Source organism: Hypomesus nipponensis, chromosome 11, assembly GCF_054491055.1.
Source record: "Hypomesus nipponensis isolate SF chromosome 11, ASM5449105v1, whole genome shotgun sequence".
NCBI classification, from domain to species: domain Eukaryota; kingdom Metazoa; phylum Chordata; class Actinopteri; order Osmeriformes; family Osmeridae; genus Hypomesus; species Hypomesus nipponensis.
Window position 1 is genome coordinate 7,683,287 of NC_140371.1, and position 26,684 is coordinate 7,709,970.

Below are 26,684 nucleotides of genomic sequence, written 5' to 3' on the forward strand. Positions count from 1 at the left end.
CATTAGATTCACTTCTTGAGACTCTGATATTTTCAGTGCTCTAAAGTGCTTTTCTGCTCCTGAATAGCGTTTTCAATGCATTTACAAAGTTTGGCATGTAACTTCTGTCTGAACGGTTTTCTTGATGTTGTAAGTGTTATAACATGTTTCTCTGGCACTATATACATGGAAAATGTGTTTTGTGAAGATGTTTAGCCATCAGATTCACTTCTTGAGACTTTGATATTTTCAGTGCCCTAAAGTGCTTTTCAGCTCCTGAATAGCGTTTTCAATGCATTTACAAAGTTTGGCATGTAACTTCTGTCTGAACGGTTTTCTTGATTTTGTAAGTGTTACAACATGTTTCTGTTGCTGTTTATACATGGAAAGGTGTTTTGTGAAGATGTTTAGCCATTAGATTCACCCTTTTAGAATTTCATATTTTCAATGCTCTAAAGTGCTTTTCAGCTCCTGAATAGCGTTTTCAATGCATTTACAACGTTTGGCATGTCACTTCTGTCTGAATGGTTTTCTTGATGTTGTAAGTGTTACAACATGTTTCTCTGGCTGTTTATACATGCTAAGGGGATTTTGTGAAGATGTTTAGCCGTTAGATTCCGTTTTTGAGACTTTCCTTTTTTATTGCTCTAAAGTGCTTTTCAGCTCCTGAATAGCGTTTTCAATGCATTTATAATGTTTGGCATGTAACTTCTGTCTGAATGGTTTTCTTGATTTTTTAAGTGTTTAAACATGTTTCTGTGGCTGTTTATACATAGTAAAGGGGTTTTGTGAAGATGTTTAGCCATTAGATTCACTTCTTGAGACTTTGATATTTTTAATGCTCTAAAGTGCTTTTCTGCTCCTGAATAGCGTTTTCAATGCATTTACAAAGTTTGGTTGTAACTTCTGTCTGAATGGTTTTCTTGATGTTGTAAGTGTTACAACATGTTTCTGTGGCTGTTTATACATGGAAAGGTGTTTTGTGAAGATGTTTAGCCAATAGATTCCGTTTTTGAGACTTTCCTTTTTTTATTGCTCTAAAGTGCTTTTCAGCTCCTGAATAGCGTTTTCAATGCATTTACAAAGTTTGGTTGTAACTTCTGTCTGAATGGTTTTCTTGATGTTTTAAGTGTTATAACATGTTGCTGTGACACTATATACATGGAAAGGTGTTTTGTGAAGATGTTTAGCCATTAGATTCACCTTTTTAGAATTTCATATTTTCAATGCTCTAAAGTGCTTTTCAGCTCCTGAATAGCGTTTTCAATGCATTTACAAAGTTTGGCATGTAACTTCTGTCTGAACGGTTTTCTTGATGTTTTAAGTGTTATAACATGTTTCTTTGGCACTATATACATGGAAAAGGTGTTTTGTGAAGATGTTTAGCCATTAGATTCACTTCTTGAGACTTTGATATTTTCAGTGCTCTAAAGTGCTTTTCTGCTCCTGAATAGCGTTTTCAATTTATTTACATAGTTTGGCATGTAACTTCTGTCTGAACGGTTTTCTTGATGTTTTAAGTGTTATAACATGTTTTTCTGGCACTATATACATGGAAAAGGTGTTTTGTGAAGATGTTTAGCCATTAGATTCACTTCTTGAGACTTTGATATTTTTAGTGCTCTAAAGTGCTTTTCAGCTCCTGAGTAGCGTTTTCAATGCATTTACAATGTTTGGCATGTAACTTCTGTCTGAATGATTTTCTTGATGTTGTAAGTGTTAAAAAATGTTTCTGTGGCTGTTTACACATGCTAAAGGGATTTTGTGAAGATGTTTAGCCATTAGATTTCGTTTTTGAGTCTTTCCTTTTTTTATTGCTGCAAAGTCCTTTTCAGCTCCTGAATAGCGTTTTCAATGCATTTACAAAGTTTGGCATGTAACTTCTGTCTGAACGGTTTTCTTGATGTTTTAAGTGCTATAACATGTTTTTCTGGCACCATATACATGGAAAGGTGTTTTGTGAAGATGTTTAGCCATTAGATTCACTTCTTGAGACTTTCCTTTTTTATTGCTCTAAAGTGCTTTTCAGCTCCTGAATAGCGTTTTCAATGCATTTATAATGTTTGGCATGTAACTTCTGTCTGAATGGTTTTCTTGATGTTGTAAGTGTTAATACATGTTTATGTGGCTGTTTATACATGGTAAAGGGCTTTTGTGAAGATGTTTAGCAATTAGATTCCGTTTTTGAGACTTTCCTTTTTTTATTGCTGCAAAGTCCTTTTCAGCTCCTGAATAGCTTTTTCAATGCATTTACAAAGTTTGGCATGTAACTTCTGTCTGAACGATTTTCTTGATGTTGTAAGTGTTATAACATGTTTCTGTGCTACTATATACATGGAAAAGATGTTTTGTGAAGATGTTTAGCCATTAGATTCATTTCTTGAGACTTTGATATTTTCAGTGCTCTAAAGTGCTTTTCTGCTCCTGAATAGCGTTTTCAATGCATTTACAACGTTTGGCATGTAACTTCTGTCTGAACGGTTTTCTTGTTACAACATGTTTCTCTGGCACTATATACATGGAAAAGGTGTTTTGTGAAGATTTTTAGCCATTAGATTCATTTCTTGAGACTTTGATATTTTCAGTGCTCTAAAGTGCTTTTCTGCTCCTGAATAGCGTTTTCAATGCATTTACAAAGTTTGGCATGTAACTTCTGTCTGAAAGGTTTTCTTGATTTTGTAAGTGTTACAACATGTTTCTCTGGCTGTTTATACATGGAAAGTTGTTTTGTGAAGATGTTTAGCCAATAGATTCCGTTTTTGAGACTTTCCTTTTTGTATTGCTCTAAAGTGCTTTTCAGCTCCTGAATAGCGTTTTCAATGCATTTACAAAGTTTGGTTGTAACTTCTGTCTGAATGGTTTTATTGATGTTTTAAGTGTTGTAACATGTTTCTGTGGCACTATATACATGGAAAATGTGTTTTGTGAAGATTTTTAGCCATTAGATTCCGTTTTTGAGACTTTCCTTTTTTTATTGCTCTAAAGTGCTTTACATTTTTTGGGTCAATAATTATTATAAACATTGTTGGTGTAAATTCTACATAAAAAAATGTGTTTCTCCTTTTTACTTGATAATATTGGGTTTATTTAACATTTTAAACTGATAAATGATTATGCTTCATAAGCTTATGTAAAAAAATAATTGTTATTTCGCAGTAAAGCGTAACTAAGCATAAACGCATCGAAAGCCGGAAGTTTAGTTTTGGCGCGTGCTCGTCTAAGCTGCCAGAGACAGGCTACGAGGAGGCTGTGCTTGGATTGCCCTGGATTCATGAAGTAAGAGTGTACCATAATCGACTTGTACTATAATTTAATTGTGTTGTCAATAACATGTTCGAGTAGAATTATCTGACACAACTTGGGTTTGATTATTTTATTTAACTTAAATAGCAATGCTATAGGCCATTCGAAATGCTGAACTTTTCAAAGACCCCTAACGCTACTTGTCCTCTGACTTCAATGTTGCACAAACCTATTAGAAAACGTGTGACAAATTTGAAAAGTATAAAATGTCAAGAATATAGATTTAGGTTTTGTTCGTAATGTTTGCTACAGTAGCTAGCTACTAGCAATAGATCTAGCTAGCAATAGATACTTGGGGGTGGTTGGGGCTATCTAGCAACATAAGGCTAACTAGGTTAGCTGGATGAAAAATCTTGTTTGACGATTTAGCAAATGTTCTTTAAATATCTCGTTTATAAATGGTTGAAGTAGCTAGCTAGACACATACTTATGCTATATTTATACTGAGTTTAGTAAAATAAGCTAAAGTAATTTTATGGACGTTTTGCACAGTTAACCTATGTAGCGTTAGCTGTGTAGCTAAATACAGTTGCCCATTTATACAGTGCATGCCAGTTGCACGTGTCTGCGTTGTGTTGGGTGTGCTCAATTCTTCGGTGATCACAACCGCTGTTCCCTCATATAGTTATGTTTTGAGTTATTTCTACATGGCATATACTTGCGCATATTTTCTAGCATGAAGTTTTTTTTATTTTTATATTTTGACCCTTAAAGCTAAACTATGTCCCTTAATCTAATGGAAGAGGGGTAAACTGGAAAGTGTATTAATATTGACCAAATATACTAGAATTTGAGTTATTTGACTGAGTTAAATCAGAGCAAGAATGGTCAAAGTAAGCTTCAATGAAATTGATATTTAATAACATTGCAAATTAATTCAATTAATCACAAGTCAAATATACAAAATAATTACCAAGTTACTGCATTCGCTTTTGTTTTCTGCATGTGCCACTGTGGCTTTTCTACAATGTCTTTGCATCTCAAACTGTTTAATTGGGTTTCTTGGATCAAAACTTGCAGACCATTTGATTTTTGATGTATAAATATTTGTAAAATATACTGGGATTATTCAAATGTACTAATATTAATGATTTCTCCCACATATTTCCACAGACAAAATACATAATTGCTGCCAATACCAGAGACAGTATTCAAGGTATGCATATTTTTTATTTATTTAATGTTTAAGCTATGCCACATAGGTGTACAGAGCTTGCAACAGTATCCCCCAGTTTTAAACTAGTAGCTATTGTGCCAACATGAAGGCTCTGTGTTTTAAATAGTTACAATTTTTGTGAAAAACAACCTAGCACATGCACACATACTGTATCTGTGTTTTTTTTTTTTTTCAGATTCTAGTAGGAACTGCCATTTTTGGTGGAATGCAGACCAAATTCATCAATTGTGATGTAGTCAAGATGGTATTGCTGAGGAACTGACACAGAGAGAAACAAAAAGGTAAAGCAGTAATATCATTGGACTCCTGGAATAGTTAAGAGGGAAGGACCAAAGAACAGTTTGACCAGAGGAATTAAACAGTTACTGCTAGACAAAACATTAACACCCGTGCACATGAGATGGTCATGCAAAACATGTGAATTTACCTCATCAAAACGTTTGCAGTTGCTTACACATTATAGATTGAAGCATGGCCATTGGGGTCGAAGCCAGTCAGTACCCTGCCTATACCTAGAATGCCCTTGTACTTTCAAGACTTGGAATGCACTTCGCACGCATTTGTCTAGGCATCACAATGAGTCCATAGAGTCAGACCACATCCAGTCTTTTACATGTTTAGTTTGTAATTCTTGCAGTTTCCACTCAGAAAAGCAATATTTTGAACATCTTGGGGGCCATTTAAGGAAGTACGAAAATTTGTTTTTCAAAACTGTGATCATAGTACAAACATCTATTCAACGTTTGCTTCTCATAAAAGCAGGAAACATACTCCCCACTCTCTTGAAGATTTTAAGACGACAGTCTTTAAAAAATATCAGAGTCAAAGACCTGAAGAAAGTGACTTGATTGAAAGTGAAGACAATTTTGAGCCTCTTGTTGAGGAAGATGAGGATTTAACTAATGTAATTGTTGATAAACTGGGTGGCCTCTTTATGAAATTAGGAAGCATTTTCAATGTTTCTAACAGATGCATAGATGAAATTGTAGAGGAGTTTCAATTCATTACAAGCTCAGCATCAGGCCCAGTTATTAGAGATATTGTTCAAACAACTTTGAGAAAGCACAATTGCAATATTGATGATACTGTAGTATCAGAATTGGTGGAAAATATTTGCCATTTGATCCCTGTAAGTGTAGCTTTGGGAGCAGATGGACCTTTAAGCACATCTTACAAGAGAAGTAGCTTCTTAAAGAAACATTTTTCCATTATTGAGCCAGTTGAGTACATCCTTGATGAGAAGGAGAGAAAAACATTCCAATATGTACCGATTTTGCCAACATTGTCACAACTTTTGAGCAAAAGAGATATTCAAGAAAAGGTCATTCAGAACAGAAAAGATTGTGATGGTTCATCTGCATACAGGTCTTTTCATGATGGATCACACTTCAGAGAAAATGAATTTTTGTCCCTAGATGAGTTAAAACTTTCACTCATTCTATATATCGATGATTTTGAGGTGTGTAACCCTTTAGGGACGTCCCGTAAGAAACACAAAGTAACTGCGGTTTATTGGGTGTTGGCAGACGTTCCCTCTTTATCAAGATCTACACTGACATCCATTTATCTAGCTGTGCTTTGTAAGGCAGACGATGCAAAGAGATTTGGATACCCTAAAATACTAGAGCCATTATTAACAGATCTGAAAGGTTAGGAGGATGATGGACTTTATGCGCCCTATTTGGGAAAAGTAATCAAAGGCACTGTGTTCTGTGTAATTGCTGACAATCTTGGAGTTCATTCGATTGGGGGCTTTGTTGAAAGCTTCTCATGCTCACACTTTTGTCGCTTTTGTATTGGGGAGCGTTCATTGATTCAGCAATTTGAAGTGAGATCAGGAGCCTTTCCTCTAAGAACAAAGCATCAACATAACCTGCACATTCAAACAGCATTGTCTGATACTACCCAAACCCATTGCAATGGAGTGAAAAGACCATGTGCTATCTCAGACAGACTAAGACATTTTCATGCAACATCAGGTTACCCTCCAGATGTAGTTACATGATTTACTTGAGGGTATTGTACCCCTGGAACTGGCACTGTGCTTAAAAGTTTTGTTAAAGAAAAAATATTTTTCCCTTGCTGAGCTTAATAGTTCCATCAAACAGTTTCCATATAAATGGAGTGACAAAACCAACTGCCCACAAGCTGTTCCACTGAACTTTGCCTTGAAGAAAAGCATTGGAGGCAATGCACATGAAAACTGGTGCTTATTGCGGCTGCTGCCTTTTATGGTTGGAGGCAAAGTGCCTGAGGATGAGAAAGCTTGGCTGCTGTTAATGACACTGAAAGATATTGTTGAGATTGTTATGTCTCCAATCCAAACAGTTCAGAGCATAGGTTATCTTGATGGTAAGATTGGGGAGCATCGCTATAGATTCTTTGAATTGTTCCAGAACGAAAACTCACTCCAAAACATTTTCTGGAGCACTACCCTAAGCTGATGACAGCTTTTGCTCCTCTTGTGGCTTTATGGACCATGAGGTTTGAAGCTAAACATAGCTTCTTTAAGAAGATCGTACAACAAACTGGGTCTTTTCGAAATATTTTGATGTCACTTGCAAAGAAGCATCAGTCTATGATTGCATGCAATCTACATGGTGCAAATATTCTGAAACCAGCTTTTTGTGTTTCTAAAATGACACGAGTAGTAGTAGATGTCCTGAAAGATAACATAACAGAGTTCATGATCAGGAAGTTCCCAAATGAAGTGGCTGTAGATGTGGCAAATAAGATTGACTTTTTGGGCACCAACTATTGTGTTGGAATGATGTTGCCTTTTGGTTCAACTGGAGGACTGCCTGACTTTGCACAAATATTCATTGTGCGTCACAGCCTTTTCTTTGTGGTCAAGTTACAAAGTGCCTGGTACAATGAGCATATAAGAAGCTTCAAAGTAGAATCAACATCCAACTTTCAAATCCTTGAGCAACACCAACTGACAGACGTTTACCCCCTGGCTGCATACAACATGGCAGGAGAACAAATGGTTTCTCTTAAACACAACATTTGCATATCATAGGTAATATAGTCTACTTCATTAATAAAAAATGTAACTTATTCTTTCATTTTATGTATTCCACAGTCCTAATGGGTTTTTAATGTTTTAAGTTGAAGCAATTGGTGTATTACTCTGTTCATGTTTTTAGTTGTAGTAAAAAGCTGTAGGCTACTGTGTGTGTTAGATTTCTCAAAGTACTGCAAAATTACTAACCATCTCTTTCCTCTCTTGTCTCTTCCCTCCCTCCTTCCCCTCCTAGCTGATGCTTGCTCAAGACAACCAGGATGTCTGCACCAACCCATTTGCGTGTAATAGTAGCGGCTCACGACATCCGCAAGTTGACTTTACCCTTTGGTATCCCTGATAAGGTTGAGGACCTTGTTTCAGTCATCAAAGAACATTTTGAACTTGAAGGGAATTTTAATATTTTGTACCAAGACAAAGACTTTGATGACCAGTTCTTCACTCTGACCACAACTGCAGAGGTAAAAGACAAAGACACATTGAAAATAGTCCAAGTAGACGATTCATTTATTCTAAACTTGTCTCGTGTTGATGAATCAGCCATGAGCTTGACTCCAATACCATCAGATCAGTCTGTTACCTCAAGATCATTGGATCAAAACTCTGCTGATGAGAGTTGTTCAAGTAGCTCAATAGACACTTTTCTGTTGTCTTCATCATCTGCGTGCCATGTTGACCCTTGGCCTGCTCGCTTTACAATACCAAAATTCTCCCATGATTTGGAAAGAATTCTTCAAACAGCAAACAAAACTTATCATGATGGCGGTGCACTCTTCCAAAACCCAAGTGTGAAATCTGATATCCTGCAGGCTCTCGCAGAGGCAATATTTCACTATACAGCTTATCCCACCAGTCTTCAAATACTCACTGTTGCAGAATCTCTTGTAGAAAAGTACCCATGCCTCAAGGAACCTGGATCATTTGCAGGCTTGTATGGCTGGCAACAGAGCCTCAAATACAAGATGCACAATTATCGTACCAAGTTGAGAAGCCGTGAACTCTCATGCCCGGAGCTTGAGGTTAACTCCTTAAAAAGGAAGCGACTAAGTGACAGGGCCCCTGCCAAGAACATCAAGAGACCCAAAAAAGCGGAGGTGAATTATCTGCCTCCCCATCCACTTGGGGAAAGTCAAGAAAGTCTGGAGAAGGAGAGACTTGTCCTTCTTTGCGAAGTAAAAAAGAAACATAATGAAAAGAAAATCACAGAAAAAATGGCAAAAACCTTTTCAAGTCGAAGACATGAAGTTGTCAATCTCAGCCCTTGTTTGTTCGGTGAGGCTCAGGTAAGCAAGTTCAATTATTTGTTTTTTAGAAAGATAATTAGCAATAGAATTGTGACAGGTATCATTTGGAAGGTTGTTTTTCATGTTCTAACCAGGTCCCCTATCATGTCACTTAACTTTAGATAGTGGAGGAATTCCAAAGAATCACAGCAGTTCCTCTCTTGCAAAAGTTTATGAGGAAACTTGACAGTTACACGCTGAGACTGCTCAACATCATGCGAGCAAAGGGAGGAGTTCCAGGGACAAAAATACGGCCAATACTGGATACCCTCAATCAGGTAATTGTTGAGTAGGCACATAATTCATAGTTTCTTCACTTGTAACAAGTCTTGTAAGAATTTGGCATAGTGGACCTGACAAGTGCTTCAGAAATGTTAAACTTCACCCATGCTTGACTTCTTAATTCAATGCAGCAGGGTTTCAGCAATGGAGGCAGTTAATCCACATTCTTCATTACTAAGTGTATACTGGCATTGGCATGAGGTGATTTTACATTAAAATGTTTACCTGCATACAAGGTCAAGAGACATTTAGCAAAGGTAGTTATCTAGTCTGGTTGGACATATTCCTTATTATTAATCCAGGCTAGGGTGCAAGTACAAATTCAAGTCATCCACCTTTGTCGTGTCATGCACCTTTCAATTGGCAAGGTGACTGTCAACAGAGGCTATCAGGTTAGCAGTATATAAATAAATAGCCCCCTCGCTAGGTCTACTAGCATATCCAGCATATCCATGTGTGATCACACCTAACAAATTGTTTTTTTTAACAGAGAGACTCCATCGAGAGAAGACGGGATGCAGTCATCCGCAGTCTCATAGAGTACCTTGGAGAGAGTGGTGTTGAGCTTTTCTTAGACTGCCAGGTATGTCCTTTTAAGAGCAATGAGTTTAATCAAGATTGGTTGAATAAGGGTTAAAGTTTTTCACCCACAAGCCTATATTAATGTTGTTTCTTCTGTTATGTTCCAAAAGGAGGCTGACCGACATGAAAACACTCATCACATCCTGAAAGTGCTTGTTCTACATGCTGCCACTGATGAGGATCCCGTGGACGTTTCCATCATTATTGAGGGTAACGAGGTGCTGACTTAATGTGACAACACAGCAAAAGCTTGTACGCTGTTGATGGGACTGCTACATGCACTGAATCTGAAATACCCTGCAAAGCTCAAGTATACTTTTGAGGTCTTCCAAAAACTTTTTCTTGAGCTTGATGGTATCAAGCTGTCCTCAAAAGTCCAGTCACTTAGAACCAAATTGCTGGCTTGAATATTGGAAGGCTTTTTGGTAACCTCACCACTGAAAGACTCATTGGTTGTTTCACTACTTTGTATAATTTTTACGCTTGTATTTACTTCTTTACTACATTTGGGGAATATTGCCATTGAGGGCCAGATGTTTTGTATTTGTAGTGGTCTGTACAAGTCTTCTAAATTGACAGTCATTGAATTTATGTGTTTGTAAAAATTGAAACTTGTGATTTTTTGATGCAAGGTAATTGTGTATATATGTTTGATTTCCGGCAATATGCCCAAACTTTCTCTAAAAAGAAATCTAGATATTTTGCCAGAATTTCTACAATTGTCTCTTATGGTTTATTTAATAAATCACGTTATTTCTTATGTCAGTTTGAAGGCCTCACAGTAATACTGAACAAGAGACTCATACATGCTCATTTTGGCTTGCAGTGAAAAGTCCTTCCTTGTTTTTCACAGGACTTATTTAAGTTTGTTTTATTATTTTAAGTTACCACACCATATCAAGGCATGTGGACTTTTGAGCGTTGTGATCTAAGCATATTTTAAGGCATTGTAAACAATTCCCAGGTTATTGTTTAACAATTAGTCTTTAGTAGCAAATGCCAGTGTTTTGTTTGTGGTTAATGTTTTAGGTCTTTGGTGATAGGTTTACTGGGACCGTCTGAAACACATTGCCGACTTGAACTGTACCAGCCCATTCTATGATTGTGATTGTATGAGGCCTTTTTCACTATAACTTTAATAAAAAGGTTGACAAGATATATACTGTTCAATGTGAGTGATTAAAACATTGTTGATGATGTTAAATGTTATGCATCTTACAATTTATAACTAATCATTTATACTGATATAATTTAGTTAAAACATACTGACAACAGGAGTTAATTGTTATTTAATTAATAGATATTTTTAGTAGTTTTGTATTTGACAATCAAGTAAAATTTACAACGTAAACTGCGAAAAATTAAGTAGCCTTACCTGATATACTTGGTGAATATTAATTGCTAATACTTTGTGAATATTAATTGCTAATACTGAGTACATTTTACTTAGTTTGTGTGGTGTAATTTAAACACATTACATGGTGTTAAATTTAAACACAAAAATTGTTTGCAAATTGTTGCCTCATTTTTTTTGAGTAAATCGTAAACATCATTTTTTTCAGTGAGCTCTTGAAAAGCGTTTGCAATGCATTTGCAAAGTATGGCATGTAACTTCTGTCTGAATGGTTTTCTTGATGTTGTAAGTGTTATAACATGTTTCTGTGGCACTATATACATGGAAAAGGTGTTTTGTGAAGATGTTTAGCCATTAGATTCCGTTGTTGAGACGGTCCTTTTTTTATTGCTCTAAAGTGCTTTACAGCTGAATAGCGTTTTCAATGCGTTTACAAAGTTTGGCATGTAACTTCTGTCTGGATGGTTTTCTTGATGTTGTAAGTGTTATAACATGTTTCTGTGGCACTATATACATGGAAAAGGTGTTTTGTGAAGATGTTAGCCCTTAGATTCCTTTTTGGAGCCTTTCATATTTTCAATGCTCTAAAGTGCTTTTCTGCTCCTGAATAGCGTTTTCAATGCATTTACAATGTTTGGCATGTAACTTCTGTCTGAATGGTTTTCTTGATGTTGTAAGCGTTATAAAATGTTTCTGTGGCACTATATACATGAAAAGGGTGTTTTGTGAAGATGTTTAGCCATTAGATTCCGTTTTTGAGACTTTCCTTTTTTTATTGCTCTAAAGTGCTTTTCAGCTCCTGAATAGCGTTTTCAATGCGTTTACAAAGTTTGGCATGTAACTTCTGTCTGAATGGTTTTCTTGATGTTGTAAGCGTTATAAAATGTTTCTGTGGCACTATATACATGAAAAGGGTGTTTTGTGAAGATGTTTAGCCATTAGATTCCGTTGTTGAGACGGTCCTTTTTTTATTGCTCTAAAGTGCTTTACAGCTCTTGAATAGCATTTTCAATGCATTTACAAAGTTTGGCATGTAACTTCTGTCTGAATGGTTTTCTTGATGTTGTAAGTGTTATAACATGTTTCTGTGGCTGTTTATACATGGCAAAGGTGTTTTGTGAAGATGTTTAGCCCTTAGATTCCTTTTTGGAGCCTTTCATATTTTCAATGCTCTAAAGTGCTTTTCAGCTCCTGAATAGCGTTTTCAATGCATTTACAATGTTTGGCATGTAACTTCTGTCTGAATGGTTTTCTTGATGTTGTAAGCGTTATAAAATGTTTCTGTGGCACTATATACATGAAAAGGGTGTTTTGTGAAGATGTTTAGCCATTAGATTCCGTTTTTGAGACTTTCCTTTTTTTATTGCTCTAAAGTGCTTTTCAGCTCCTGAATAGCGTTTTCAATGCGTTTACAAAGTTTGGCATGTAACTTCTGTCTGAATGGTTTTCTTGATGTTGTAAGCGTTATAAAATGTTTCTGTGGCACTATATACATGAAAAGGGTGTTTTGTGAAGATGTTTAGCCATTAGATTCCGTTGTTGAGACGGTCCTTTTTTTATTGCTCTAAAGTGCTTTACAGCTCTTGAATAGCATTTTCAATGCATTTACAAAGTTTGGCATGTAACTTCTGTCTGAATGGTTTTCTTGATGTTGTAAGTGTTATAACATGTTTCTGTGGCTGTTTATACATGGCAAAGGTGTTTTGTGAAGATGTTTAGCCCTTAGATTCCTTTTTGGAGCCTTTCATATTTTCAATGCTCTAAAGTGCTTTTCAGCTCCTGAATAGCGTTTTCAATGCATTTACAATGTTTGGCATGTAACTTCTGTCTGAATGGTTTTCTTGATGTTGTAAGCGTTATAAAATGTTTCTGTGGCACTATATACATGAAAAGGGTGTTTTGTGAAGATGTTTAGCCATTAGATTCCGTTTTTGAGACTTTCCTTTTTTTATTGCTCTAAAGTGCTTTTCAGCTCCTGAATAGCGTTTTCAATGCGTTTACAAAGTTTGGCATGTAACTTCTGTCTGGATGGTTTTCTTGATGTTGTAAGTGTTATAACATGTTTCTGTGGCTGTGTATACGTGGAAAATGTGTTTTGTGAAGATGTTTAGCCATTAGATTCCGTTGTTGAGACGGTCCTTTTTTTATTGCTCTAAAGTGCTTTACAGCTCTTGAATAGCATTTTCAATGCATTTACAAAGTTTGGCATGTAACTTCTGTCTGAATGGTTTTCTTGATGTTGTAAGTGTTATAACATGTTTCTGTGGCTGTTTATACATGGAAAATGTGTTTTGTGAAGATGTTTAGCCCTTAGATTCCTTTTTGGAGCCTTTCATATTTTCAATGCTCTAAAGTGCTTTTCAGCTCCTGAATAGCGTTTTCAATGCATTTACAATGTTTGGCATGTAACTTCTGTCTGAATGGTTTTCTTGATGTTGTAAGCGTTATAAAATGTTTCTATGGCACTATATACATGAAAAAGGTGTTTTGTGAAGATGTTTAGCCATCAGATTCCGTTTTTGAGACTTTCCTTTTTTTATTGCTCTAAAGTGCTTTACAGCTGAATAGCGTTTTCAATGCGTTTACAAAGTTTGGCATGTAACTTCTGTCTGGATGGTTTTCTTGATGTTGTAAGTGTTATAACATGTTTCTGTGGCACTATATACATGGAAAAGGTGTTTTGTGAAGATGTTTAGCCCTTAGATTCCGTTTTTGAGACTTTCATATTTTCAATGCTCTAAAGTGCTTTTCAGCTCCCGAATAGCGTTTTCAATGCATTTGCAAAGTATGGCATGTAACTTCTGTCTGAATGGTTTTCTTGATGTTGTAAGTGTTATAACATGTTTCTGTGGCTGTGTATACGTGGAAAATGTGTTTTGTGAAGATGTTTAGCCCTTAGATTCCTTTTTGGAGCCTTTCATATTTTCAATGCTCTAAAGTGCTTTTCAGCTCCTGAATAGCGTTTTCAATGCATTTACAATGTTTGGCATGTAACTTCTGTCTGAATGGTTTTCTTGATGTTGTAAGCGTTATAAAATGTTTCTGTGGCACTATATACATGAAAAAGGTGTTTTGTGAAGATGTTTAGCCATTAGATTCCGTTTTTGAGACTTTCCTTTTTTTATTGCTCTAAAGTGCTTTTCAGCTCCTGAATAGCGTTTTCAATGCGTTTACAAAGTTTGGCATGTAACTTCTGTCTGAATGGTTTTCTTGATGTTGTAAGCGTTATAAAATGTTTCTGTGGCACTATATACATGAAAAGGGTGTTTTGTGAAGATGTTTAGCCATTAGATTCCGTTGTTGAGACGGTCCTTTTTTTATTGCTCTAAAGTGCTTTACAGCTCTTGAATAGCATTTTCAATGCATTTACAAAGTTTGGCATGTAACTTCTGTCTGAATGGTTTTCTTGATGTTGTAAGTGTTATAACATGTTTCTGTGGCTGTTTATACATGGCAAAGGTGTTTTGTGAAGATGTTTAGCCCTTAGATTCCTTTTTGGAGCCTTTCATATTTTCAATGCTCTAAAGTGCTTTTCAGCTCCTGAATAGCGTTTTCAATGCATTTACAATGTTTGGCATGTAACTTCTGTCTGAATGGTTTTCTTGATGTTGTAAGCGTTATAAAATGTTTCTGTGGCACTATATACATGAAAAGGGTGTTTTGTGAAGATGTTTAGCCATTAGATTCCGTTTTTGAGACTTTCCTTTTTTTATTGCTCTAAAGTGCTTTTCAGCTCCTGAATAGCGTTTTCAATGCGTTTACAAAGTTTGGCATGTAACTTCTGTCTGAATGGTTTTCTTGATGTTGTAAGCGTTATAAAATGTTTCTGTGGCACTATATACATGAAAAGGGTGTTTTGTGAAGATGTTTAGCCATTAGATTCCGTTGTTGAGACGGTCCTTTTTTTATTGCTCTAAAGTGCTTTACAGCTCTTGAATAGCATTTTCAATGCATTTACAAAGTTTGGCATGTAACTTCTGTCTGAATGGTTTTCTTGATGTTGTAAGTGTTATAACATGTTTCTGTGGCTGTTTATACATGGCAAAGGTGTTTTGTGAAGATGTTTAGCCCTTAGATTCCTTTTTGGAGCCTTTCATATTTTCAATGCTCTAAAGTGCTTTTCAGCTCCTGAATAGCGTTTTCAATGCATTTACAATGTTTGGCATGTAACTTCTGTCTGAATGGTTTTCTTGATGTTGTAAGCGTTATAAAATGTTTCTGTGGCACTATATACATGAAAAGGGTGTTTTGTGAAGATGTTTAGCCATTAGATTCCGTTTTTGAGACTTTCCTTTTTTTATTGCTCTAAAGTGCTTTTCAGCTCCTGAATAGCGTTTTCAATGCGTTTACAAAGTTTGGCATGTAACTTCTGTCTGAATGGTTTTCTTGATGTTGTAAGCGTTATAAAATGTTTCTGTGGCACTATATACATGAAAAGGGTGTTTTGTGAAGATGTTTAGCCATTAGATTCCGTTGTTGAGACGGTCCTTTTTTTATTGCTCTAAAGTGCTTTACAGCTCTTGAATAGCATTTTCAATGCATTTACAAAGTTTGGCATGTAACTTCTGTCTGAATGGTTTTCTTGATGTTGTAAGTGTTATAACATGTTTCTGTGGCTGTTTATACATGGCAAAGGTGTTTTGTGAAGATGTTTAGCCCTTAGATTCCTTTTTGGAGCCTTTCATATTTTCAATGCTCTAAAGTGCTTTTCAGCTCCTGAATAGCGTTTTCAATGCATTTACAATGTTTGGCATGTAACTTCTGTCTGAATGGTTTTCTTGATGTTGTAAGCGTTATAAAATGTTTCTGTGGCACTATATACATGAAAAGGGTGTTTTGTGAAGATGTTTAGCCATTAGATTCCGTTTTTGAGACTTTCCTTTTTTTATTGCTCTAAAGTGCTTTTCAGCTCCTGAATAGCGTTTTCAATGCGTTTACAAAGTTTGGCATGTAACTTCTGTCTGGATGGTTTTCTTGATGTTGTAAGTGTTATAACATGTTTCTGTGGCTGTGTATACGTGGAAAATGTGTTTTGTGAAGATGTTTAGCCATTAGATTCCGTTGTTGAGACGGTCCTTTTTTTATTGCTCTAAAGTGCTTTTCAGCTCCCGAATAGCGTTTTCAATGCATTTGCAAAGTATGGCATGTAACTTCTGTCTGAATGGTTTTCTTGATGTTGTAAGTGTTATAACATGTTTCTGTGGCTGTGTATACGTGGAAAATGTGTTTTGTGAAGATGTTTAGCCCTTAGATTCCTTTTTGGAGCCTTTCATATTTTCAATGCTCTAAAGTGCTTTTCAGCTCCTGAATAGCGTTTTCAATGCATTTACAATGTTTGGCATGTAACTTCTGTCTGAATGGTTTTCTTGATGTTGTAAGCGTTATAAAATGTTTCTGTGGCACTATATACATGAAAAAGGTGTTTTGTGAAGATGTTTAGCCATTAGATTCCGTTTTTGAGACTTTCCTTTTTTTATTGCTCTAAAGTGCTTTTCAGCTCCTGAATAGCGTTTTCAATGCGTTTACAAAGTTTGGCATGTAACTTCTGTCTGAATGGTTTTCTTGATGTTGTAAGCGTTATAAAATGTTTCTGTGGCACTATATACATGAAAAGGGTGTTTTGTGAAGATGTTTAGCCATTAGATTCCGTTGTTGAGACGGTCCTTTTTTTATTGCTCTAAAGTGCTTTACAGCTCTTGAATAGCATTTTCAATGCATTTACAAAGTTTGGCATGTAACTTCTGTCTGAATGGTTTTCTTGATGTTGTAAGTGTTATAACATGTTTCTGTGGCTGTTTATACATGGCAAAGGTGTTTTGTGAAGATGTTTAGCCCTTAGATTCCTTTTTGGAGCCTTTCATATTTTCAATGCTCTAAAGTGCTTTTCAGCTCCTGAATAGCGTTTTCAATGCATTTACAATGTTTGGCATGTAACTTCTGTCTGAATGGTTTTCTTGATGTTGTAAGCGTTATAAAATGTTTCTGTGGCACTATATACATGAAAAGGGTGTTTTGTGAAGATGTTTAGCCATTAGATTCCGTTTTTGAGACTTTCCTTTTTTTATTGCTCTAAAGTGCTTTTCAGCTCCTGAATAGCGTTTTCAATGCGTTTACAAAGTTTGGCATGTAACTTCTGTCTGGATGGTTTTCTTGATGTTGTAAGTGTTATAACATGTTTCTGTGGCTGTGTATACGTGGAAAATGTGTTTTGTGAAGATGTTTAGCCATTAGATTCCGTTGTTGAGACGGTCCTTTTTTTATTGCTCTAAAGTGCTTTACAGCTCTTGAATAGCATTTTCAATGCATTTACAAAGTTTGGCATGTAACTTCTGTCTGAATGGTTTTCTTGATGTTGTAAGTGTTATAACATGTTTCTGTGGCTGTTTATACATGGAAAATGTGTTTTGTGAAGATGTTTAGCCCTTAGATTCCTTTTTGGAGCCTTTCATATTTTCAATGCTCTAAAGTGCTTTTCAGCTCCTGAATAGCGTTTTCAATGCATTTACAATGTTTGGCATGTAACTTCTGTCTGAATGGTTTTCTTGATGTTGTAAGCGTTATAAAATGTTTCTATGGCACTATATACATGAAAAAGGTGTTTTGTGAAGATGTTTAGCCATCAGATTCCGTTTTTGAGACTTTCCTTTTTTTATTGCTCTAAAGTGCTTTACAGCTGAATAGCGTTTTCAATGCGTTTACAAAGTTTGGCATGTAACTTCTGTCTGGATGGTTTTCTTGATGTTGTAAGTGTTATAACATGTTTCTGTGGCACTATATACATGGAAAAGGTGTTTTGTGAAGATGTTTAGCCCTTAGATTCCGTTTTTGAGACTTTCATATTTTCAATGCTCTAAAGTGCTTTTCAGCTCCCGAATAGCGTTTTCAATGCATTTGCAAAGTATGGCATGTAACTTCTGTCTGAATGGTTTTCTTGATGTTGTAAGTGTTATAACATGTTTCTGTGGCTGTGTATACGTGGAAAATGTGTTTTGTGAAGATGTTTAGCCCTTAGATTCCTTTTTGGAGCCTTTCATATTTTCAATGCTCTAAAGTGCTTTTCAGCTCCTGAATAGCGTTTTCAATGCATTTACAATGTTTGGCATGTAACTTCTGTCTGAATGGTTTTCTTGATGTTGTAAGCGTTATAAAATGTTTCTGTGGCACTATATACATGAAAAAGGTGTTTTGTGAAGATGTTTAGCCATTAGATTCCGTTTTTGAGACTTTCCTTTTTTTATTGCTCTAAAGTGCTTTTCAGCTCCTGAATAGCGTTTTCAATGCGTTTACAAAGTTTGGCATGTAACTTCTGTCTGAATGGTTTTCTTGATGTTGTAAGCGTTATAAAATGTTTCTGTGGCACTATATACATGAAAAGGGTGTTTTGTGAAGATGTTTAGCCATTAGATTCCGTTGTTGAGACGGTCCTTTTTTTATTGCTCTAAAGTGCTTTACAGCTCTTGAATAGCATTTTCAATGCATTTACAAAGTTTGGCATGTAACTTCTGTCTGAATGGTTTTCTTGATGTTGTAAGTGTTATAACATGTTTCTGTGGCTGTTTATACATGGCAAAGGTGTTTTGTGAAGATGTTTAGCCCTTAGATTCCTTTTTGGAGCCTTTCATATTTTCAATGCTCTAAAGTGCTTTTCAGCTCCTGAATAGCGTTTTCAATGCATTTACAATGTTTGGCATGTAACTTCTGTCTGAATGGTTTTCTTGATGTTGTAAGCGTTATAAAATGTTTCTGTGGCACTATATACATGAAAAGGGTGTTTTGTGAAGATGTTTAGCCATTAGATTCCGTTTTTGAGACTTTCCTTTTTTTATTGCTCTAAAGTGCTTTTCAGCTCCTGAATAGCGTTTTCAATGCGTTTACAAAGTTTGGCATGTAACTTCTGTCTGAATGGTTTTCTTGATGTTGTAAGCGTTATAAAATGTTTCTGTGGCACTATATACATGAAAAGGGTGTTTTGTGAAGATGTTTAGCCATTAGATTCCGTTGTTGAGACGGTCCTTTTTTTATTGCTCTAAAGTGCTTTACAGCTCTTGAATAGCATTTTCAATGCATTTACAAAGTTTGGCATGTAACTTCTGTCTGAATGGTTTTCTTGATGTTGTAAGTGTTATAACATGTTTCTGTGGCTGTTTATACATGGCAAAGGTGTTTTGTGAAGATGTTTAGCCCTTAGATTCCTTTTTGGAGCCTTTCATATTTTCAATGCTCTAAAGTGCTTTTCAGCTCCTGAATAGCGTTTTCAATGCATTTACAATGTTTGGCATGTAACTTCTGTCTGAATGGTTTTCTTGATGTTGTAAGCGTTATAAAATGTTTCTGTGGCACTATATACATGAAAAGGGTGTTTTGTGAAGATGTTTAGCCATTAGATTCCGTTTTTGAGACTTTCCTTTTTTTATTGCTCTAAAGTGCTTTTCAGCTCCTGAATAGCGTTTTCAATGCGTTTACAAAGTTTGGCATGTAACTTCTGTCTGGATGGTTTTCTTGATGTTGTAAGTGTTATAACATGTTTCTGTGGCTGTGTATACGTGGAAAATGTGTTTTGTGAAGATGTTTAGCCATTAGATTCCGTTGTTGAGACGGTCCTTTTTTTATTGCTCTAAAGTGCTTTACAGCTCTTGAATAGCATTTTCAATGCATTTACAAAGTTTGGCATGTAACTTCTGTCTGAATGGTTTTCTTGATGTTGTAAGTGTTATAACATGTTTCTGTGGCTGTGTATACGTGGAAAATGTGTTTTGTGAAGATGTTTAGCCCTTAGATTCCTTTTTGGAGCCTTTCATATTTTCAATGCTCTAAAGTGCTTTTCAGCTCCTGAATAGCGTTTTCAATGCATTTACAATGTTTGGCATGTAACTTCTGTCTGAATGGTTTTCTTGATGTTGTAAGCGTTATAAAATGTTTCTGTGGCACTATATACATGAAAAAGGTGTTTTGTGAAGATGTTTAGCCATTAGATTCCGTTTTTGAGACTTTCCTTTTTTTATTGCTCTAAAGTGCTTTTCAGCTCCTGAATAGCGTTTTCAATGCGTTTACAAAGTTTGGCATGTAACTTCTGTCTGAATGGTTTTCTTGATGTTGTAAGCGTTATAAAATGTTTCTGTGGCACTATATACATGAAAAGGGTGTTTTGTGAAGATGTTTAGCCATTAGATTCCGTTGTTGAGACGGTCCTTTTTTTATTGCTCTAAAGTGCTTTACAGCTCTTGAATAGCATTTTCAATGCATTTACAAAGTTTGGCATGTAACTTCTGTCTGAATGGTTTTCTTGATGTTGTAAGTGTTATAACATGTTTCTGTGGCTGTTTATACATGGCAAAGGTGTTTTGTGAAGATGTTTAGCCCTTAGATTCCTTTTTGGAGCCTTTCATATTTTCAATGCTCTAAAGTGCTTTTCAGCTCCTGAATAGCGTTTTCAATGCATTTACAATGTTTGGCATGTAACTTCTGTCTGAATGGTTTTCTTGATGTTGTAAGCGTTATAAAATGTTTCTGTGGCACTATATACATGAAAAGGGTGTTTTGTGAAGATGTTTAGCCATTAGATTCCGTTTTTGAGACTTTCCTTTTTTTATTGCTCTAAAGTGCTTTTCAGCTCCTGAATAGCGTTTTCAATGCGTTTACAAAGTTTGGCATGTAACTTCTGTCTGAATGGTTTTCTTGATGTTGTAAGCGTTATAAAATGTTTCTGTGGCACTATATACATGAAAAGGGTGTTTTGTGAAGATGTTTAGCCATTAGATTCCGTTGTTGAGACGGTCCTTTTTTTATTGCTCTAAAGTGCTTTACAGCTCTTGAATAGCATTTTCAATGCATTTACAAAGTTTGGCATGTAACTTCTGTCTGAATGGTTTTCTTGATGTTGTAAGTGTTATAACATGTTTCTGTGGCTGTTTATACATGGCAAAGGTGTTTTGTGAAGATGTTTAGCCCTTAGATTCCTTTTTGGAGCCTTTCATATTTTCAATGCTCTAAAGTGCTTTTCAGCTCCTGAATAGCGTTTTCAATGCATTTACAATGTTTGGCATGTAACTTCTGTCTGAATGGTTTTCTTGATGTTGTAAGCGTTATAAAATGTTTCTGTGGCACTATATACATGAAAAGGGTGTTTTGTGAAGATGTTTAGCCATTAGATTCCGTTTTTGAGACTTTCCTTTTTTTATTGCTCTAAAGTGCTTTTCAGCTCCTGAATAGCGTTTTCAATGCGTTTACAAAGTTTGGCATGTAACTTCTGTCTGGATGGTTTTCTTGATGTTGTAAGTGTTATAACATGTTTCTGTGGCTGTGTATACGTGGAAAATGTGTTTTGTGAAGATGTTTAGCCATTAGATTCCGTTGTTGAGACGGTCCTTTTTTTATTGCTCTAAAGTGCTTTACAGCTCTTGAATAGCATTTTCAATGCATTTACAAAGTTTGGCATGTAACTTCTGTCTGAATGGTTTTCTTGATGTTGTAAGTGTTATAACATGTTTCTGTGGCTGTTTATACATGGAAAATGTGTTTTGTGAAGATGTTTAGCCCTTAGATTCCTTTTTGGAGCCTTTCATATTTTCAATGCTCTAAAGTGCTTTTCAGCTCCTGAATAGCGTTTTCAATGCATTTACAATGTTTGGCATGTAACTTCTGTCTGAATGGTTTTCTTGATGTTGTAAGCGTTATAAAATGTTTCTATGGCACTATATACATGAAAAAGGTGTTTTGTGAAGATGTTTAGCCATCAGATTCCGTTTTTGAGACTTTCCTTTTTTTATTGCTCTAAAGTGCTTTACAGCTGAATAGCGTTTTCAATGCGTTTACAAAGTTTGGCATGTAACTTCTGTCTGGATGGTTTTCTTGATGTTGTAAGTGTTATAACATGTTTCTGTGGCACTATATACATGGAAAAGGTGTTTTGTGAAGATGTTTAGCCCTTAGATTCCGTTTTTGAGACTTTCATATTTTCAATGCTCTAAAGTGCTTTTCAGCTCCCGAATAGCGTTTTCAATGCATTTGCAAAGTATGGCATGTAACTTCTGTCTGAATGGTTTTCTTGATGTTGTAAGTGTTATAACATGTTTCTGTGGCTGTGTATACGTGGAAAATGTGTTTTGTGAAGATGTTTAGCCCTTAGATTCCTTTTTGGAGCCTTTCATATTTTCAATGCTCTAAAGTGCTTTTCAGCTCCTGAATAGCGTTTTCAATGCATTTACAATGTTTGGCATGTAACTTCTGTCTGAATGGTTTTCTTGATGTTGTAAGCGTTATAAAATGTTTCTGTGGCACTATATACATGAAAAAGGTGTTTTGTGAAGATGTTTAGCCATTAGATTCCGTTTTTGAGACTTTCCTTTTTTTATTGCTCTAAAGTGCTTTTCAGCTCCTGAATAGCGTTTTCAATGCGTTTACAAAGTTTGGCATGTAACTTCTGTCTGAATGGTTTTCTTGATGTTGTAAGCGTTATAAAATGTTTCTGTGGCACTATATACATGAAAAGGGTGTTTTGTGAAGATGTTTAGCCATTAGATTCCGTTGTTGAGACGGTCCTTTTTTTATTGCTCTAAAGTGCTTTACAGCTCTTGAATAGCATTTTCAATGCATTTACAAAGTTTGGCATGTAACTTCTGTCTGAATGGTTTTCTTGATGTTGTAAGTGTTATAACATGTTTCTGTGGCTGTTTATACATGGCAAAGGTGTTTTGTGAAGATGTTTAGCCCTTAGATTCCTTTTTGGAGCCTTTCATATTTTCAATGCTCTAAAGTGCTTTTCAGCTCCTGAATAGCGTTTTCAATGCATTTACAATGTTTGGCATGTAACTTCTGTCTGAATGGTTTTCTTGATGTTGTAAGCGTTATAAAATGTTTCTGTGGCACTATATACATGAAAAAGGTGTTTTGTGAAGATGTTTAGCCATTAGATTCCGTTTTTGAGACTTTCCTTTTTTTATTGCTCTAAAGTGCTTTTCAGCTCCTGAATAGCGTTTTCAATGCGTTTACAAAGTTTGGCATGTAACTTCTGTCTGAATGGTTTTCTTGATGTTGTAAGCGTTATAAAATGTTTCTGTGGCACTATATACATGAAAAGGGTGTTTTGTGAAGATGTTTAGCCATTAGATTCCGTTGTTGAGACGGTCCTTTTTTTATTGCTCTAAAGTGCTTTACAGCTCTTGAATAGCATTTTCAATGCATTTACAAAGTTTGGCATGTAACTTCTGTCTGAATGGTTTTCTTGATGTTGTAAGTGTTATAACATGTTTCTGTGGCTGTTTATACATGGCAAAGGTGTTTTGTGAAGATGTTTAGCCCTTAGATTCCTTTTTGGAGCCTTTCATATTTTCAATGCTCTAAAGTGCTTTTCAGCTCCTGAATAGCGTTTTCAATGCATTTACAATGTTTGGCATGTAACTTCTGTCTGAATGGTTTTCTTGATGTTGTAAGCGTTATAAAATGTTTCTGTGGCACTATATACATGAAAAGGGTGTTTTGTGAAGATGTTTAGCCATTAGATTCCGTTTTTGAGACTTTCCTTTTTTTATTGCTCTAAAGTGCTTTTCAGCTCCTGAATAGCGTTTTCAATGCGTTTACAAAGTTTGGCATGTAACTTCTGTCTGAATGGTTTTCTTGATGTTGTAAGCGTTATAAAATGTTTCTGTGGCACTATATACATGAAAAGGGTGTTTTGTGAAGATGTTTAGCCATTAGATTCCGTTGTTGAGACGGTCCTTTTTTTATTGCTCTAAAGTGCTTTACAGCTCTTGAATAGCATTTTCAATGCATTTACAAAGTTTGGCATGTAACTTCTGTCTGAATGGTTTTCTTGATGTTGTAAGTGTTATAACATGTTTCTGTGGCTGTTTATACATGGCAAAGGTGTTTTGTGAAGATGTTTAGCCCTTAGATTCCTTTTTGGAGCCTTTCATATTTTCAATGCTCTAAAGTGCTTTTCAGCTCCTGAATAGCGTTTTCAATGCATTTACAATGTTTGGCATGTAACTTCTGTCTGAATGGTTTTCTTGATGTTGTAAGCGTTATAAAATGTTTCTGTGGCACTATATACATGAAAAGGGTGTTTTGTGAAGATGTTTAGCCATTAGATTCCGTTTTTGAGACTTTCCTTTTTTTATTGCTCTAAAGTGCTTTTCAGCTCCTGAATAGCGTTTTCAATGCGTTTACAAAGTTTGGCATGTAACTTCTGTCTGAATGGTTTTCTTGATGTTGTAAGCGTTATAAAATGTTTCTGTGGCACTATATACATGAAAAGGGTGTTTTGTGAAGATGTTTAGCCATTAGATTCCGTTGTTGAGACGGTCCTTTTTTTATTGCTCTAAAGTGCTTTACAGCTCTTGAATAGCATTTTCAATGCATTTACAAAGTTTGGCATGTAACTTCTGTCTGAATGGTTTTCTTGATGTTGTAAGTGTTATAACATGTTTCTGTGGCTGTTTATACATGGCAAAGGTGTTTTGTGAAGATGTTTAGCCCTTAGATTCCTTTTTGGAGCCTTTCATATTTTCAATGCTCTAAAGTGCTTTTCAGCTCCTGAATAGCGTTTTCAATGCATTTACAATGTTTGGCATGTAACTTCTGTCTGAATGGTTTTCTTGATGTTGTAAGCGTTATAAAATGTTTCTGTGGCACTATATACATGAAAAGGGTGTTTTGTGAAGATGTTTAGCCATTAGATTCCGTTTTTGAGACTTTCCTTTTTTTATTGCTCTAAAGTGCTTTTCAGCTCCTGAATAGCGTTTTCAATGCGTTTACAAAGTTTGGCATGTAACTTCTGTCTGGATGGTTTTCTTGATGTTGTAAGTGTTATAACATGTTTCTGTGGCTGTGTATACGTGGAAAATGTGTTTTGTGAAGATGTTTAGCCATTAGATTCCGTTGTTGAGACGGTCCTTTTTTTATTGCTCTAAAGTGCTTTACAGCTCTTGAATAGCATTTTCAATGCATTTACAAAGTTTGGCATGTAACTTCTGTCTGAATGGTTTTCTTGATGTTGTAAGTGTTATAACATGTTTCTGTGGCTGTTTATACATGGAAAATGTGTTTTGTGAAGATGTTTAGCCCTTAGATTCCTTTTTGGAGCCTTTCATATTTTCAATGCTCTAAAGTGCTTTTCAGCTCCTGAATAGCGTTTTCAATGCATTTACAATGTTTGGCATGTAACTTCTGTCTGAATGGTTTTCTTGATGTTGTAAGCGTTATAAAATGTTTCTATGGCACTATATACATGAAAAAGGTGTTTTGTGAAGATGTTTAGCCATCAGATTCCGTTTTGAGACTTTCCTTTTTTTATTGCTCTAAAGTGCTTTACAGCTGAATAGCGTTTTCAATGCGTTTACAAAGTTTGGCATGTAACTTCTGTCTGGATGGTTTTCTTGATGTTGTAAGTGTTATAACATGTTTCTGTGGCACTATATACATGGAAAAGGTGTTTTGTGAAGATGTTTAGCCCTTAGATTCCGTTTTTGAGACTTTCATATTTTCAATGCTCTAAAGTGCTTTTCAGCTCCCGAATAGCGTTTTCAATGCATTTGCAAAGTATGGCATGTAACTTCTGTCTGAATGGTTTTCTTGATGTTGTAAGTGTTATAACATGTTTCTGTGGCTGTGTATACGTGGAAAATGTGTTTTGTGAAGATGTTTAGCCCTTAGATTCCTTTTTGGAGCCTTTCATATTTTCAATGCTCTAAAGTGCTTTTCAGCTCCTGAATAGCGTTTTCAATGCATTTACAATGTTTGGCATGTAACTTCTGTCTGAATGGTTTTCTTGATGTTGTAAGCGTTATAAAATGTTTCTGTGGCACTATATACATGAAAAAGGTGTTTTGTGAAGATGTTTAGCCATTAGATTCCGTTTTTGAGACTTTCCTTTTTTTATTGCTCTAAAGTGCTTTTCAGCTCCTGAATAGCGTTTTCAATGCGTTTACAAAGTTTGGCATGTAACTTCTGTCTGAATGGTTTTCTTGATGTTGTAAGCGTTATAAAATGTTTCTGTGGCACTATATACATGAAAAGGGTGTTTTGTGAAGATGTTTAGCCATTAGATTCCGTTGTTGAGACGGTCCTTTTTTTATTGCTCTAAAGTGCTTTACAGCTCTTGAATAGCATTTTCAATGCATTTACAAAGTTTGGCATGTAACTTCTGTCTGAATGGTTTTCTTGATGTTGTAAGTGTTATAACATGTTTCTGTGGCTGTTTATACATGGCAAAGGTGTTTTGTGAAGATGTTTAGCCCTTAGATTCCTTTTTGGAGCCTTTCATATTTTCAATGCTCTAAAGTGCTTTTCAGCTCCTGAATAGCGTTTTCAATGCATTTACAATGTTTGGCATGTAACTTCTGTCTGAATGGTTTTCTTGATGTAAGCGTTATAAAATGTTTCTGTGGCACTATATACATGAAAAGGGTGTTTTGTGAAGATGTTTAGCCATTAGATTCCGTTTTTGAGACTTTCCTTTTTTTATTGCTCTAAAGTGCTTTTCAGCTCCTGAATAGCGTTTTCAATGCGTTTACAAAGTTTGGCATGTAACTTCTGTCTGGATGGTTTTCTTGATGTTGTAAGTGTTATAACATGTTTCTGTGGCTGTGTATACGTGGAAAATGTGTTTTGTGAAGATGTTTAGCCATTAGATTCCGTTGTTGAGACGGTCCTTTTTTTATTGCTCTAAAGTGCTTTACAGCTCTTGAATAGCATTTTCAATGC

General features: G+C 35.6%; 1 protein-coding gene and 1 long non-coding RNA gene across 2 annotated transcripts; both read left to right on the forward strand.

Moving 5' to 3' along the window:
* Positions 1–3,190: 3,190 nt before the first annotated feature.
* On the forward strand, positions 3,191–8,636 carry LOC146267958 (uncharacterized). Its single transcript, XR_014768883.1, has 4 exons — positions 3,191–3,255; positions 4,396–4,438; positions 4,635–4,740; positions 7,720–8,636. It is a non-coding gene; the product is annotated as an uncharacterized LOC146267958 (long non-coding RNA).
* Positions 8,637–8,643: 7 nt separating this feature from the next.
* LOC146267959 (uncharacterized) lies at positions 8,644–9,895 on the forward strand. The gene is made up of 4 exons (XM_084709934.1): positions 8,644–8,767; positions 8,890–9,045; positions 9,540–9,632; positions 9,742–9,895. Exons 1-4 carry the CDS (start codon positions 8,696–8,698, stop codon positions 9,859–9,861), a joined length of 441 nt encoding a protein of 146 aa, XP_084566060.1. The 5' UTR covers positions 8,644–8,695; the 3' UTR covers positions 9,862–9,895.
* The last annotated feature ends 16,789 nt before the right edge of the window (positions 9,896–26,684 follow it).